Raw genomic sequence first — 14,948 nt, 5'->3', positions numbered from 1 at the left:
CAGTTGCAAAACACCATCTGAACTAAAAGCCTAAACTATTTCCTAACAGTGCTCTACATAAATAATGTTTACCAATCCCTGTGCTAAATGATCAGAACCTTTCCTGTTATCTGGAGAAACAAACAAACAAAACGGGAGCACAAAACAACCAGTACAGCATGACATGTCACTAAACTCTTCCAGAGTGAACTGAAAGCAATTCGAGACATTTCATAGTTCCATGAGGGATATGTCTTTGGGAAGGCACTTATCCCTCTGGGTCTTTAAATGATGTTTCAGTTCTCTGTTTCTTTGATCCCTATTATATGATTTTATAAGAACTAAATTGATTTTGTACTTGAATATATTAACATATATTTCCATCTGAGACCAAAAAGAAAAAATCCATATGATTGCAATAGGAATTCTGTCTACAACTCAGAGCTCTAATTCTCCTTTGCAATACAGTCTCCAAGAACCACCTGATTAAACTTTCTGTCAGCTTTATGTAAAACACCATATAGCTATGAAATGCAAAACTTCCATACTGAAAGTAAATGTTGGAATCCCTTCCAGAAAAAAAGTGTATGAAATGCTCAAATAGCTTAAAGCCCTTTGAAGAGAGAGCATGAATGTTTCTTATCTCCTTGCTGTTCCCCAACAACTGAAGACAACCAGTGCTCAACAAGTGCCTCCTGCATATCAGGGCTACACTCCAGCCTCCTCAACCACATTCACGTTGATTAAAGAAGGAATAAGGAGTCCTTTTATTATACTTACCATATTCCTGTAGGAGTTAATAACACCAGAAAAAATATTATTGATTGTTCAATTACCTTTTATTTAAAAGGTCATCTTTGCCTTAAACAAGATAATTTTTGGTTTCATTTATTTTTGCCTGAAAGGTTAAATGTGCTCAGAATATATATGTTTTACATTTATCTAAAGAGACTCTGTCAGTAATTCCAGCACACCTATAATATCTTAATTCAATTAACAAATGATGATTCTTAACCACCAAAAGGTAAGTGTAAACAGAATCCTGATTGGTCAACTTATCCTTTTATGAGAGCTATTCTATTCTTGTTAGTCATAAAACAATTAACATCATCAAAGATCCAAGAGTCAAGGTAAAACTTAACATACAAATAGGTTGTGTGTCTATGCTAATAGGCTGCAAAATCTCTCCTGCTCCTGTAAAAATATGTTGCAGAAAGGTAGTCTAGAACAGGGATGCTGAAACTTGGCCACATGGAGCTACATTGTCCTTCTGCACTGGGACATTTTCCCAAGGAACATATGGTGGGTCTCAGAATCCTTCTCAACAAAGCACTCAAACAATTCATGGTGTAGTAAAACTTCTTTACTCTCTACAGTCTACGGTAGTATTCCTAAACATGGATTGTGCATTTCAGGAGATGAACAAAAAAATCCATTAGGATGAAATAAGATTTTACGTTGTAAAATATACAGGTTATTACTATAATCAAGAATTAGTAACTGTTAGTATGAGTCTCTGATTAATTTTAAAATAGATAAAACTCATCAAAGGCAAGGTTATGATAAGACACACAGAAAGTTGAAACTGAAAAACAAGTGCCACGCCAACTCCTCCGAAGCCATTTATGCTCTGCTGTCTCACATCATCTTCTACACTGCCCATCGACATTCTGTTGCTGGTGTAAATAAGCAGTCACACTTGCCCATGCGTCCTTGAATGACAGATGGACACACTCACTGTTTCTGAAGTAAGTGCTGGTGCTGTTGCTGCTGCTGCTGCCTGTATGTTTCGATCGTGTGCTGAGGAAGGTACTGCATGAGCTCCAGGGACTCTTTGATCTTCAACAGCATTTCATAAGTCTCTCGGCCCCTCACCTATGTAAGGGAGCAGAAGGAAAGGGGACAATGAGAACTGCAGAACTGTTAGAAATGCAGTCAATCCTCATTATGAATGGATTCTGCATTTGTAACTTCACCTGCTTGTTGACATTTATGTGTAACATGAAAATCAATACCCCTGGCATTTGCATGGTCATTCACAGACATGCATGGTGATGAAAAGCTTGAGTCACCAATGCCTGCTCCCAGCTGAGGGTGAGCAAGGAGAAGGTCTGCTTTCTTGTTGCTGTTCTCATGCTGTGAACAAGTGTCTTTTCATGGTCTGTTTAGTAGCACATATTTCACATTTTTGTTATTTTTGTTGGAAATTTGGTGTACAAAATGTCCCCAGTACAATGCTAAAGGGCTGTTTTATGTCCCCATATGCAAGTCCATGCTCTGCTTTTAGGAGAAAATACTTGTGTTAGATAAACTTCACTCAAGGCATCAACTACAGTGCTGGGGGCCAGAAATTCAATGTTAATGAATCAAAGCGTTTATTAAATAGGGTGTCTTTTATACAGAAATATGTGCAACACCTGGTTATGTACTGATTTGTTGATGTAATGTTGGGACCAGAGACTCATAGGAACCTAATCTTTTATTTCCCCAAGGAGCAATGATTAGTATTCATGATTATGGTTTTCATAGCAGCTTTATAAAACATAAGTAACTACCATAAAAACTGAGAATCAACTCTGGGAGGACAGAAAGTTTTCAGCCAGAGGTAAAGTATGCTTCTTTTTTAAAAGAATTTCTCAAAAGCTTAAAAATGTAAGAGAAGGGCCAGGACCAGGGTGAGGCCAGCTACACACTGGGGAACTGCAGGGTCCTGAGAGTAAGTGCCTATTTAAATTCACATGCTAGACACTTCACCCACTTCAACCCAGTCCCCAACCTCAGCACACAGTGCAGAATTGATCAACATTCAAAAATGAAAAGAAGCTCTCTCTCTTGTGCTGGGTTACACTCCAGCCCCAGGGACTCTTTACTGAGCAGTTTTGTCTGCCTTTCCTCCTTTGGTCTGCTATCTTACTCCTTCCTGTGCATCCACAGCTCCTGCCTTCCTCCAGGGAGGCATTTATTTCATTACTTTGTAACTTTCCATGTGCTCAATAGAAGACAAGTTCTCTGAAGGCAAGAACTGTGTCCTACTACTCTCTAATTGCCCAGGGTCCAGCCCATTTGACCCTTAATGAACACCACAGAACACATGTTGAATTGATAGAGTTGTTTTTTCCCCACACATTTCAGTTTAGCTTACTTTTCACTAATTTCAAGATGTAACTCCTTTCAGGGTACTTCCTTTATTAGTTAAACTAAAATTTCATTAACTTTTCAGAGAATTCCCAGCTTATAAGTCTTTTGGGATATTTAATACATGGGGGTGATGTTTTACCTAAAGGTCACAAACCCATTGCCATAAGTTGCCTGAGAAACAAGACACTGTGAATCTCAGTTGATTTACTGTTTGATTGGTTGACCGGTTGTCTACTGCCCAAGGGCCAGGGCCCAGGGAAGGTGGGGAGCAAGATGTGGCACACCCAAACCTGTTGAGTGGCTTTAGCTTCGATCCTAGGGCGGTAGCCCACAGTGGCTCTCCTGGCCCAGCTTGCCTGTTTCATGTCACTGAGATGGCATTGAGGGCTCTACTGGGCACCAAACTTTATTGCCACTCTAGATGACAAAGACCTAAGACAGTAAGAATTCAATGAACTGCAACCATAATCTAATTAAGTACCTTGTTAGTGACCCTGAGAATTGGCCAAGCCTCTGACTATTCACATATAATTGAAGATTCTGCCTTGCTTGGCTATTTTTTTTTCCCCCCAGTACTAGGGATTAAACTCAGGGATACTCTACCACTGAGCCATATCCCTGCATTCTTTTCATTTTATTTTGAACAGTCTTGCTAAGTTGTCCAGGCTGGTTTTGAACTCATGGTCCTCCTGCCTGAGCTTCCCCAGTAGCTGGGATTATAGGTGGGCACCCACTGTACTTGGCTGCTTTGCTTTCTATATTATACTCCCTAAAAGAAAATAAAAGTTCCCTACACCTAGAAATGACTAATGCTTGAGGAGATGGAGCACTTATCACCCTGATTTGATCATTATGCACTGTACACAATGTATCCAATTATACTGTACCCCATAAAGATGTACAAATATTATCTCTCAATAAAAAAGTAAATCACATTTGATCCTCTATAGCTGCCATATTATCAACTTTGTGAAATTTTTCTGACAAAATTTTCATCCTAAATTGTTATGTTCATGCTGTGAATGATAATCTTATTCACAGATAATAAAGTACAAGTTTATTTTAAAAATCTGGGATACAAAAATATCATTAGGAGGGTAGCACTGTTTGGGTGGAAAGATAAGTAGAGACACTCATGCTATTAAGATATTCCAAAACTGTAAAGAGGAAGAGTAATTTCTTGAATTTTTAAAATTATATATTCTTTTTTGCTTTATTTTGATACCTCCGTCTACTATTATGAACTGAATATTTATGTCCCCCCAAAAATGTTATAGGTTGAATCCCTAACTCTCAAAATGATATTAGGAGGTGGGGTTTTTGGTAGAATATACAGATCACTTAGGTGGAACTTTCACGAAGGAGATTAGTGCCTTCATGAAAGAGACCCTGGAGAGTTCTCTGGCCTTCTGTCCCCCTGTGGGTCATGAGAAGATGGCAGTTTGCAACTCAAGAGGGCCTTCTCCAGAGCCTGACCAGGCTGGCACTTTGGTCTTAGACTTCTGATCTCCAGAACAGTGAAAAATAAATTTCTATTGTTCATAAGCCATCTCATCTATGTAACCTTGTTGCAACTCCAAATGATTACGATAGATTCTATCTCACCACCACAGATAATTGGAAGATGACCATTTAGTAAAAGCTTGGTAGGTGATTGTTAAAATGAGGCAACCATGAACATCTACAGGAGACTCACTGGTAGATATAAGAGCTCATCATCTGGGGATCTTCGTTTCTTAATTGACGTCATCTGGATGCCATGTGTGTTCTGACGAAAAGCTGGTGGAAGAAAAATGCAAGTTTCATCCTGGGAACATTTGTGAAGCAACAATATATGTTAATCATATTTAGTTATTAAATATTAATATTCATAACATTTAATAACACATGCTAAACAGACAGTAGCACCAGCAACACCTATGAGATTGAGGATTCTGGTCCTAAACATCCATTTAATTGGTGATGATTACTTTCATGTTAAATGCACTCTTAACAATAATGGGGCAGGGGAAAGGTTGGGAATAATAAGTGAAAGAAGGAAATTTGGGATGTTGGGAAATGTCCTTTAGCTTAAGTTATGAGGCAGAAAACCTCTGCCTTGCTAATTTGTGTGTGTCTGTGAAGAGTTATTAAGAAAAAGAAGTAAACTCAGTTCTGCATTCCATATTTTAGGTCATTTATTTCCCAAGGAGGTAAATGCACATTACATAGGTTGTGTTGATAATAGTAAAGTGAGGGAATTAATGGGTAATCAATTTCTTAGATTTCAAAAATTAGAAGTGACACCCAGCCAGGATCCAGTGTACACAGACTATCCTTTTAGCAAAAGTCAGACAATCTATTCTTACTAGAAGTCATTAGTTTATAGATAGATTACTCAGGAAAAGAGTTAAGAACTATACTATCAGGAATGCTTAAGAGTAAAATTAGAATGGAAATATCTATCTATTTATATCACATATATGATCTTATTTTTTGAGGAATGATCAGAACAAGGGAGAGCTAAATAGAAAAACCATATCATACTAAACATAAGTTGATGGTGATGGATTTGCTTGTAAAGCATAATGCAAATTTTATTTTTCTGGATACTAATCAGTAATAATATTAAACCCCTTTTCATAAAATAAGTCATAGTCTGGGGTACTTTAAAATACTTGCAATGCTATCCAACTTAAGCAAGATACCTTCTAGAATCAAACTTCACCACAAGTTAGAAGCACACAGTGGATCAGTGGTTTTCAAACACTGTTATCTTGAGTTCTAGGACTCTATGGAAGTGGCTATGGGCAGACCTTGGAGCTATAGACCATCCCTTCACCCGGAATAGCTCTGCTTTCATTGATTCTGTATTATAGGTTCCTTGAAATATTTCATTTTTTTAAAGCTTCCAATGATTAAAAACTAAGTTTGAAAACTTGTGAGGCAACTGAGGTCCCAACATATGAAGTAAAAACCCCATGAGACTCAAATCTACAGAGCCCCATGCTGTGCTTGGTAAAATTTGCCCATAAACCTCACTGTTCTCATAGAGTCATGACATGGGTGGTGCTAATTTAGGCTTCATGCTTAATAATAGGAAGATAAATTGATACCAACAGGCTAGATACTGGTTCTCAAGTTTTTAATATCATTAGAATCACTTGGATTGCCAGGTTGTACACCCAAAGTTACTGATACAGCAAGTTTCAGACCTAGGAATTTGCATTTCTATCCAGTTTTCAGAGGATGTTGCTGCTACCTGTGTGGTAGTCACATTCTGAGGACTCCTGTACTAAGAAACGTGAACACTGTGTTTGTAAAGCTGTAGTGTTATACTTTGAGTCCACCTCAGTGTCTCCATCAAGGCTAAGTCTTCTCCCACTGACTCTCAAGTCCTGCTTGCCGCTGAAGCTAGCAGATCTCATCCTGCAGCTTCTCCAATGTCACCCCAACCACTACAACTGGAGAAGACTTGGTCCTACCCCACGGGCCACTACATCTACTTACGGCGCTTCGTACCATCACCGTTCTTTGTGCTGTCCGAAACTTGCTGCTTTCTGATGCTGTCTTCATCTGCCTTCCTGTCTCTTCCTGGGCAAGCACAGATCCGGGCCTCAAAGCAACGGCGGCCCAGGACTTGCCCACTAGGAATCAGAAAAGAGAAGAAGAAGGGGTTAAAGTCAGAGAATTTTAAGGCCTCCTGAAGTTCTCCCATTCCTGTCCCCACTGCACCTGGGCACCATCACCACCCGTTCAGCATGGCTGCTCTGAGGAAGAACCCGAAAGCACTTGGCAGAACACTAAAGTGCTTCCATGCCACAAGCAATATTAGTAAATAACATTCCATTTGTTCTGCAAAGAACCTCCAAGCCATTAGCAGAACAGCTGTATTTAGCTACATATTTTGAAGGAAACTTGAGTTAAGCTAGTGGATGTCTCAGGATAAAATCCCCTCGGGCAGCCCAGACTTACTCATAGAAACTGTTAAATGCCTTGGGGCCACATGAAAACAAACACTGTCTAATCAAAAACAACTCCAGTCAAATGTCAAGAATTCAGGTATAAAGGGACTTATACACCTTCCCAGCTCTACTTTCCCTTCTGCTTTTACCCACCCTCTTCTGCCTCCACTTTCTTAGATCTTTCATGCTAGTGTTTACAGCAAGAATCTAGAGCACAAAGGACAAAAATCAAGGGCAGCTCTCCACCATGCACGCCAAGTTAACCATAAAACAGACACAATTTCACTGTCCTCTGCCTGTGATTGTTTGTAGAATGATAGTTCTACACATGCCACTTACTCTCTGGTTTCCAGAGTAACAATGATTAAAATTGGACGGCGGTTCATCCCTCCAACACAACTGCTGTTACACATGAAATTGTACAAGACTGTCGTGAATTCAGTGCCAACCTGAGCACAGGAGAAAAAAAAAAATATCTGCATTAAAGATAGTTTGAACTAATGTTCTTCTTTTTCAGGTTTTCCCTTTCTTGAAAGAACTCCACTTCTAAAGAAGCTTCCTTCTAGGAAGGAAAACTCTGAAATCCATTGCAAATTCCTTTAGGCTTTGCCTTCTGGAAAGCTTCAAGCTAATGTCTGCAACATTGGACAGGACATAGGTAAGATAAGCTTTAACATCTCTTTGATCTTTAATCCTGTTCATATGCAAACGGAACCAAATCACCCAATTCAAATAGGCTATATCCAATACATTAATATCCCTGAAAGGGAAGAGCTAAAGAAAAAAAAATCACTCAAAATAGCAGCTCTGCTCGAAGGATATTTTCCCTTTATAGATAAAACAGTATGACACAGATTTGATTATACAACTCCATAAATAAAAGCCCTGGAGGTTCAAAGGTTCTCAGAAGTAAATAAAATAGTCTAAAGTGTTCATTCATGGTTAAGGTAACTGAAGCCCAGAGTAGAGAATCACATGCCAAAGATCCTCACAGCAAACCAAAGAACTTGGGTCTAGTTGCTCCTATATACTTTCTACTTCACTACTGTGCTTTACACAACAGATTTACAAACTTGCTGTCTGTTAGTTGAACTTCAGCTAAGAGATTCCTCTTAGGGCCTCCCATTTATAGCCTAGTGTGAGAACACTTGCATTCATTACTGGGGCACGTCCACTACAAATTACCAGTTGGATAAACCAACATCATTGATAAACCCAATTTCCTGTTCAATTATTATCTGGATAGGAACACAAATGGGAACATGGGTATAGAGCCATGTTTCCAAGTTAATTCGGTATGTATTTAGGAGTTATGAAGGGGAGGCACATAGAAAAGAGAGACAAAAGAAATATAAAAAGTCATGTATTTGAAGAGAAGGACCAACATAATAAGTGCCTGAAACACCCTGTCACCAAAACTAATGCTATCTCAGAACTAATGCTACCTTAGTCAGTAAGTCTATCTGTTTTTCTTTTCTTTTTTACCTGGGGTGGTTCGTAAGGTACCAGCACGCTCTGTCTTCCTGTGATGGGGTCTTCTACATATTGGGCATGGCTGTTCCCTTCTACTCGAATCAAATGACTCGGAGGAGCAATCTGTCCTGCAGAACAACAAAAGACAAAACAGTTAGTTTACTTACCCTCACAAGAAAGAAGACAAAATGAAATTGCATGGACAGAATTTTGGTGGTCAAAGAAACAGGAAAAATACATCCTTACAAAAGGAACAGATTCTATTGCTATATATCGAACACAGGAAGATATCCCAACCTTTATAGCAACAGGAAGGGCTGTTGAGCTCTTTTCTAATTGACGGAACAGTCCTTGCTTTGAAGTTTAAGGTTAACTACTCAAGCTGTTATGAAATTCTATGACCTCATCAATGACCTCATTCATGGAGGGAATTTTACCTGGAAGAAAACCAAGCAATGCTATCTGAAAGTTTGAGTAGCAAAGATAAGAAGTAAGGGATTGGGGATGTAGGTCAGTGGTAGAGCATCTACTTGGCATGTGCAAGGCCCAGGGTACAATCTCCAGCATGGCCAAGAAAACAAACAAAAATACTAAATAAGAAGCAGAAGATCACAAGGACACTTTGCTTATTCCTTTCTCCCTTTCCATCTTACACCTTCCTTTGGTTATAAAAGATAAGAAACTTGCTGGAGAGACTGTGTTGAAAGAGTCTCAGGTTGGAGACAAGAAAAGGCAAGCAAGTCTTAAAAGGAGCCTAGGTTTACAAAATTGTAATAGTTGACAGGGCTCAAAAAGAAAAACTGCTCCAAGAATTAGCCACCATAAAGCTGTTCTCACCCCTGCCTGTGCAGTCCCATTCTATGCAAAGTATTGAATGAAAGTAAAAAAACTAAGTGTATCAAGATATTCGCTACAGCATCATCTATCTTGATCAAAACAAGACAACTATTATGTGAAAAAGCAAGAAAGTAATTTTAGAAGATAGTCATTTTGATGGAACACAAGCAGTTAGGTAAACAATGAAGCCTATCTATATGGAATGTTCTTTATGCTAGTTGTCAAGCAAAAGGCAAAATATGAAGGTGTGGCTAATGCAGTCATGTGGGCAAGAGCTAGGAACTAATGTGCAAAGAAAAGTTGTGTGAAAGAAGATTTTGAGTTTATTTTCTTCATTTAAATTTATCCATTTTCTTTCTTCCTCCATTAATTTTCTCTACACTCTATTACCTGCTCTATATTGACACATTCTTACTACCTACCAATATTTGTTTCTAATATTTTTTCCATTAAATATCCAAACTCCCAATCCCTTCCCAGGCTTTGATGATTCCTTATGTTTTCTCTTGTCTTTCTTTTCTACTTCTCAGCCTTCTCTACTAAGTTTTCCATAAAGCAGATCCAAGAGAACCCTTGGAAATAGTGACTTCTTCTCCAAAGCTGTGGAGCTCAGAAGATGGGGCCTGGTGCATGCATGGACACAGAGCTTAAATGGGGCCTCCAGAAACCTGTCCTTGACTCCTGATCCTCCATCTGACCATTCCATCTTAGGTTCTAGATCTTCTATTTCCTCCCCTTACTCCTCTTTCCCATTATTTTCCTTCTTATTTCTTTTTCTTCCCCATTTTCTCTTTCATTGTGTTCATTATTTCTCTCCAACCCGCTGCCCCCTGTTGCTGCTCCAGTTCTCCACTCAGTTAGACTTCAGAGTCCCTCGGGGAAAAGCACAAATATTAAAGGACACTGTGTAGCCTGGGCAAAGCAGAACAACTATCACGCTGTTCTGCTTACACCCTCTCATAAAACAAAACAGCAAGAAAAACAAAACGGAACAAAATAAGAAAAAGGAAGGAAGCAGTAGGGAGTACAGAGACCAGTCCAGGTCATTCAGTAACCGCTAATGTTAAATTAAGTAGTTTAAACACTGTAAAAGCCACAAATTTATTTGTCATTATGCTCAGACAATCAATCATAAAGGAGATTGAGCTGACGTTGGACTGCAGAAGTCTAAACCAGGTAGACAGGAACCAAATGGAAGGCTCACAGGACCTTTACCTTCAAGGAGCTCATTTAAAAGAGTTACAGACTCTAATCGCCCTCACCCTCGTTGAATTCACGACTCAGCTCATGGTTCGGGCACCGCTTCACCACTTCAGTGACATGTTCGGCTTTCTTGTAGACAGGCATGGCACGGATGACAGCGCCCTGAGGAGGTGGAGTCATCACCTTGATCTGGATGGGGCATGTCTTTGCTATTTGGCAGTACAGTTTCTTCAGCTCGGTGGAATACTGCTTAGAGATGGGGCCAAAGGTTCAGGGAAGGAGAGAGCCAACAGGAGATATTGTTACAATCCAAATCACAACAAAGTATGTCCACTTTTTATAGGCTTTACAGCTGCATTATATTACTGTTACAATATACATGACATCTGACAATCTTATTAAAGGAAGTTTATTCATTAATCAAATTACATTTTTTTCTCTTTTAAATAAAATCCTATCTTGCCCGAGGTACCATATTTGTGCCATTATTTTCTGTTACATTCTCTTTAGGATGAAGAAACTTAGGTTCAGAGGGGTTAAACAATAATGCCATGGGCTGGGGTTATAGCTCTGTGGTAGAGTCTTGCCTAGCGCATGTGAGGCACTGGGTTCAATCCTCAGCACCACACAAAAATAAAGGTATTGTGTCTGTCTATGAATAATAATAATAATAATAATAATGCCATGACAACTTCACTGATCACCAGACAATGAACAGAAAAATAATACTTTCCCAAATGGCGTGATACGGAACAACAAACTATAAAGACAGCTTTGTGCTTAACAGATTATAATTAACTCTGCCCTTATACTCTAAAGAGATTCGCAGGAATTCGGGTTTGTAGAATGTTTTTCAAGACAGAATATCTGTCAGAGAATGAAGGATATTTATCTGATGTCAACCAGTTAGAAAACCGTGAAGCATGAGAAAATCCCAAAATATTACACTTATCTTCTGATGTCATAAGCAAAAGAGAATGCAGGAACTGGGAGAAGGCCTTTGTTTCTAAGCTCCTCAAGATGACAGGCCTAGCCTAACAAGGCTGATCATGGCAATGAAAGGAGTCAGATGTAGCACTTTTCCCTCAGTGAATGAAGTTTCCTCCCCACTCTTACTTCTTCAGGGAGAGGATGTTCAGGGGAGGTTAGTTGATTGGAAAACAAAAAATTGGGGGAAGAAAGCACAAGACCTAGAACAACCACAGCAAAAGTCCCATCCTGTGTTGCTGCCCTTTCCCACCTCCGAGGCAGAATAGAAAGCCTCCATTCTAATCCTTCACTGTACTAAACCTTGCTCTCTGGGTCTTCATTCTCATTCACTCAGATGCTGGGATAAAACCACCCAGGCACTGGAAATCCTGGCCAAAAGTGGGGCACCTAGTAACATGTAACCAAACAAAGGGTAAACACACTTACAGGTTGCTGTCATCAGTCGGCAGCAACAGCCTCCCAGGAAAGAGACTCAGGGGAGCCTTAGTCAGAGTGGCAAAAGGATTTGTTATTGATAGGTCTCACCCTAAGTCAACCTACAGGCAAACGGCTGAGTAAAAAGCACATTTAAATGATCGATTTATCTCTTCCTTTTAAAATATAATGTTTATTTAAATAATAATTCTTTCTCTCCCAAGTATTTCAGCGTATGAATTTTTCAGTTAAAAATTTCTCAGTGCTAGAAGAGTATTGCAAAATCAGTCCTTCATGCCCACAGGCTAAGGATTAAACACAGTAAAAAGGGTTTTACATAGCTGGGAGAAATAGGAAACATTCCAAAAATCAACCACAAAAATAAAATTCTACTTGGGAAACACTGAATGAAATGTAAATGTATATGTTTTGCCCTTGTGTTTTTAAATCATTACAAAGACATTGTTTTCTCGCATATTAAGAGTTCACTTTTATGGAAAAGTCCAAGGCAACAAAGTACATCCATCAGCATTTTAGTTAGGAGACAAAGAATACATAATTTTAACCATGAGTTTTATCAAATGAACCTTACAAAAGATGACTGAAATCAGTTTGACAGCTAACACCTGAAGGCAAATAAGGCATTCTTTCAAGTATGTAAAGATTGCAAAAGAGAGTAAGTGTTCAGAGTAGGACAGTTTCTTAGGAGAAGCATTCCATAGCAATAATTAATATACTATAAATCAAATTTGACAGACTAAAGTACAAAAGTACCAAGAATAAGGTTAGGCATCATCAAATACAAATCCTTGCTCATTCTCAGGGATTGGTGGGAATCTAACTTATAAGTTAACTAATTATCAATAATAGATTCACTGATTATTGAGTTGTGATTAGAAATTCAGTCCTCACACCACACCATGAGGAAGATATTACAGGTATACAATATCTTATCTGTAACCCTTTGGGCCAGAAGTTTCAGAATCCAGAATCGCTTAGCATTTAGAAAGGGAGTAAAGTTCGTATGTCATATATGATAAACACCTCCAGCAGGAATTAGGGTAGCACTCCATCACATACAACATTAACATTTCTGCAGGATTCATAAATATTCACCTGGACAGGGAAATCATGATAAAACCTCACAGTTCAGGCTGGATTTCACTACCAAATGACAGTGCCACAGAGTCAGAAAATTAAAACAAAACAAAACAATTTTGAGTTTTTGGAACTCTTTGAATTTCAGAATTGCAGATAACAGATAATGAACCTGTATTATTATCTCCATTTTATAGATAAGAAAATCAAGGCATAGAGAAGACATGCCTGAGGTCACAAAGAAGACATGCTTGGTCTTTATCATGTAAACAGTAGGTCACCTCTCCATTCTTTTAGCTCAGCAGTGCAAATTTTTGTACTTGTACATTTTTCTAATTTACAACATTGTGGCTCTTTGAAGTTTGAACTTCAAACATTTATGATCTTCTCTAATGTTAAAAGTATCCTACCGAACATCAACAATTTTGCTCTATTTCTCAGTAAAACATTTACTTGCCTAATTCCAGGAAGAGGAAGTAAGTCACATAATTTAAAAAACCCTGGGTCAGGTAGAAGTCTACCTGGGTTCTAGTGATTTCTAGGTATAACTCTGGGGGATTCAAGCATAAGATCCTTCTTTTATCAAGGTTTAGTAAGGACTTTATAAGGTATCATAGTCCTTTCTATCTCTCATCCCCCCAACCCCTTCCCTTCCACTTTCCACTCCCTGGGCTACCCATACAAACTTCTCAGTGCAAGTTTTTAAATCATATCATATATTTGCCACCCACAATTCCAGTGTCCCACCAATGTAGAGTACTCCTGTTTTCCCTCTGCTCTTTATCCCATGTCAGGGCAATGTAGATATTACACCCAGTGAGGACTACATCTCATACTCTAGATCACCATATTTTGCAATATTGGTGATGAGGGTTTCATATTTGACTAAATCAAAATACCTGACCAAGTACAAAATGCGTTACATGTGCTGCTATTGCATAAACTAGAGGAGGTGAAGTGATCTGGTAGGATCTGTTCTTTACAAAATCAAGTCTCTGCCCCTCAATTTAGCAAGTCAGTTTTGTAATGACATTTTATATTTTTTCCCGAATGAAATTCAGTCTCCTTGATCTATACTATATTAATAACGCCTTAGACTTGACCACATCATTTATTCCTTAACCAATAGTCCTCTTCATCTTTTCCAATTTTCTAGACTTCTGCAAGATTGCAAGAATTGGAAACTGATTTACGTCAAAATTTTTAAATAACTTGTTGATTCAAGTTGACAAAAGCTGCAAATTTGAACGCCTATGGATTCTTTTAATATCTGTCTTTCTCTTTGGGATTTCTAAAATTCACCTCAAATTTACTTCCCAAAGTTGACCTGAGATTCTTTATTTCTAAAGCCTAATTTGCTTTCTTGCAAATTCTACTTTCTTTCTGGTGGTTTTGTTTTAATCAACTTTACTGATGTATCATTTCCTTAAAATACACCAATTTTTAAGTATACAAGTTGATGACTTTTGACAAAAGTGCACAGTTATAGAATCACCACCACAATCAAGATTCACAATGTTTCCACCCTGTTCCCAATTATCCTTGCCTCTGAGTTAGCCTTCTTTCAACCCGTGGCCCCAAGCAGACAGGTGCCTGCTTTTCACACTGTACTTTTACGTTTCTAGCAGCTTATATGATTGGAATAATACACTACATAATTTTATGTGATGATGCTTTTGAGATTGGTCCATGGTTTTGCATCTATAGTCATTCTATTTTATCTTTCAGTAGAAATTTGTTAATTATCAATTTATCAATTATTTCCAGTTTTTCTCTATTATGAACATTCATGCCTAAATATTTGTGAAGACATACATTTTCATTTTTCTTGACTAAGTACCTAGCTGTATGATTTCTGGGTAAGTACATACT

At 38.4% G+C, this 14,948-nt stretch overlaps 1 protein-coding gene across 5 annotated transcripts in view; it reads right to left on the bottom strand.

The window, feature by feature from the left end:
- The window catches only part of Tp63 (tumor protein p63), a 215,586-nt gene that overhangs the window by 19,898 nt on the left and 180,740 nt on the right, over positions 1-14,948 (bottom strand). For 4 of the 5 annotated variants that reach the window (XM_047563740.1, XM_047563739.1, XM_047563736.1 and 1 more), the window contains 6 exons: positions 10,634-10,820; positions 8,547-8,662; positions 7,401-7,510; positions 6,607-6,743; positions 4,814-4,896; positions 1,718-1,854 (listed from right to left, as the gene is read on the bottom strand). In XM_047563740.1, the coding sequence (XP_047419696.1) occupies positions 1,718-1,854; positions 4,814-4,896; positions 6,607-6,743; positions 7,401-7,510; positions 8,547-8,662; positions 10,634-10,820 (770 nt within the window). The remainder of the gene's footprint in view (positions 1-1,717; positions 1,855-4,813; positions 4,897-6,606; positions 6,744-7,400; positions 7,511-8,546; positions 8,663-10,633; positions 10,821-14,948) is intronic. The other variant, XM_047563737.1, reaches the window with a different exon arrangement.

This window comes from Sciurus carolinensis, chromosome 9, assembly GCF_902686445.1.
Source record: "Sciurus carolinensis chromosome 9, mSciCar1.2, whole genome shotgun sequence".
Taxonomy (NCBI): domain Eukaryota; kingdom Metazoa; phylum Chordata; class Mammalia; order Rodentia; family Sciuridae; genus Sciurus; species Sciurus carolinensis.
This window is presented reverse-complemented; position numbering and strand designations above follow the sequence as displayed.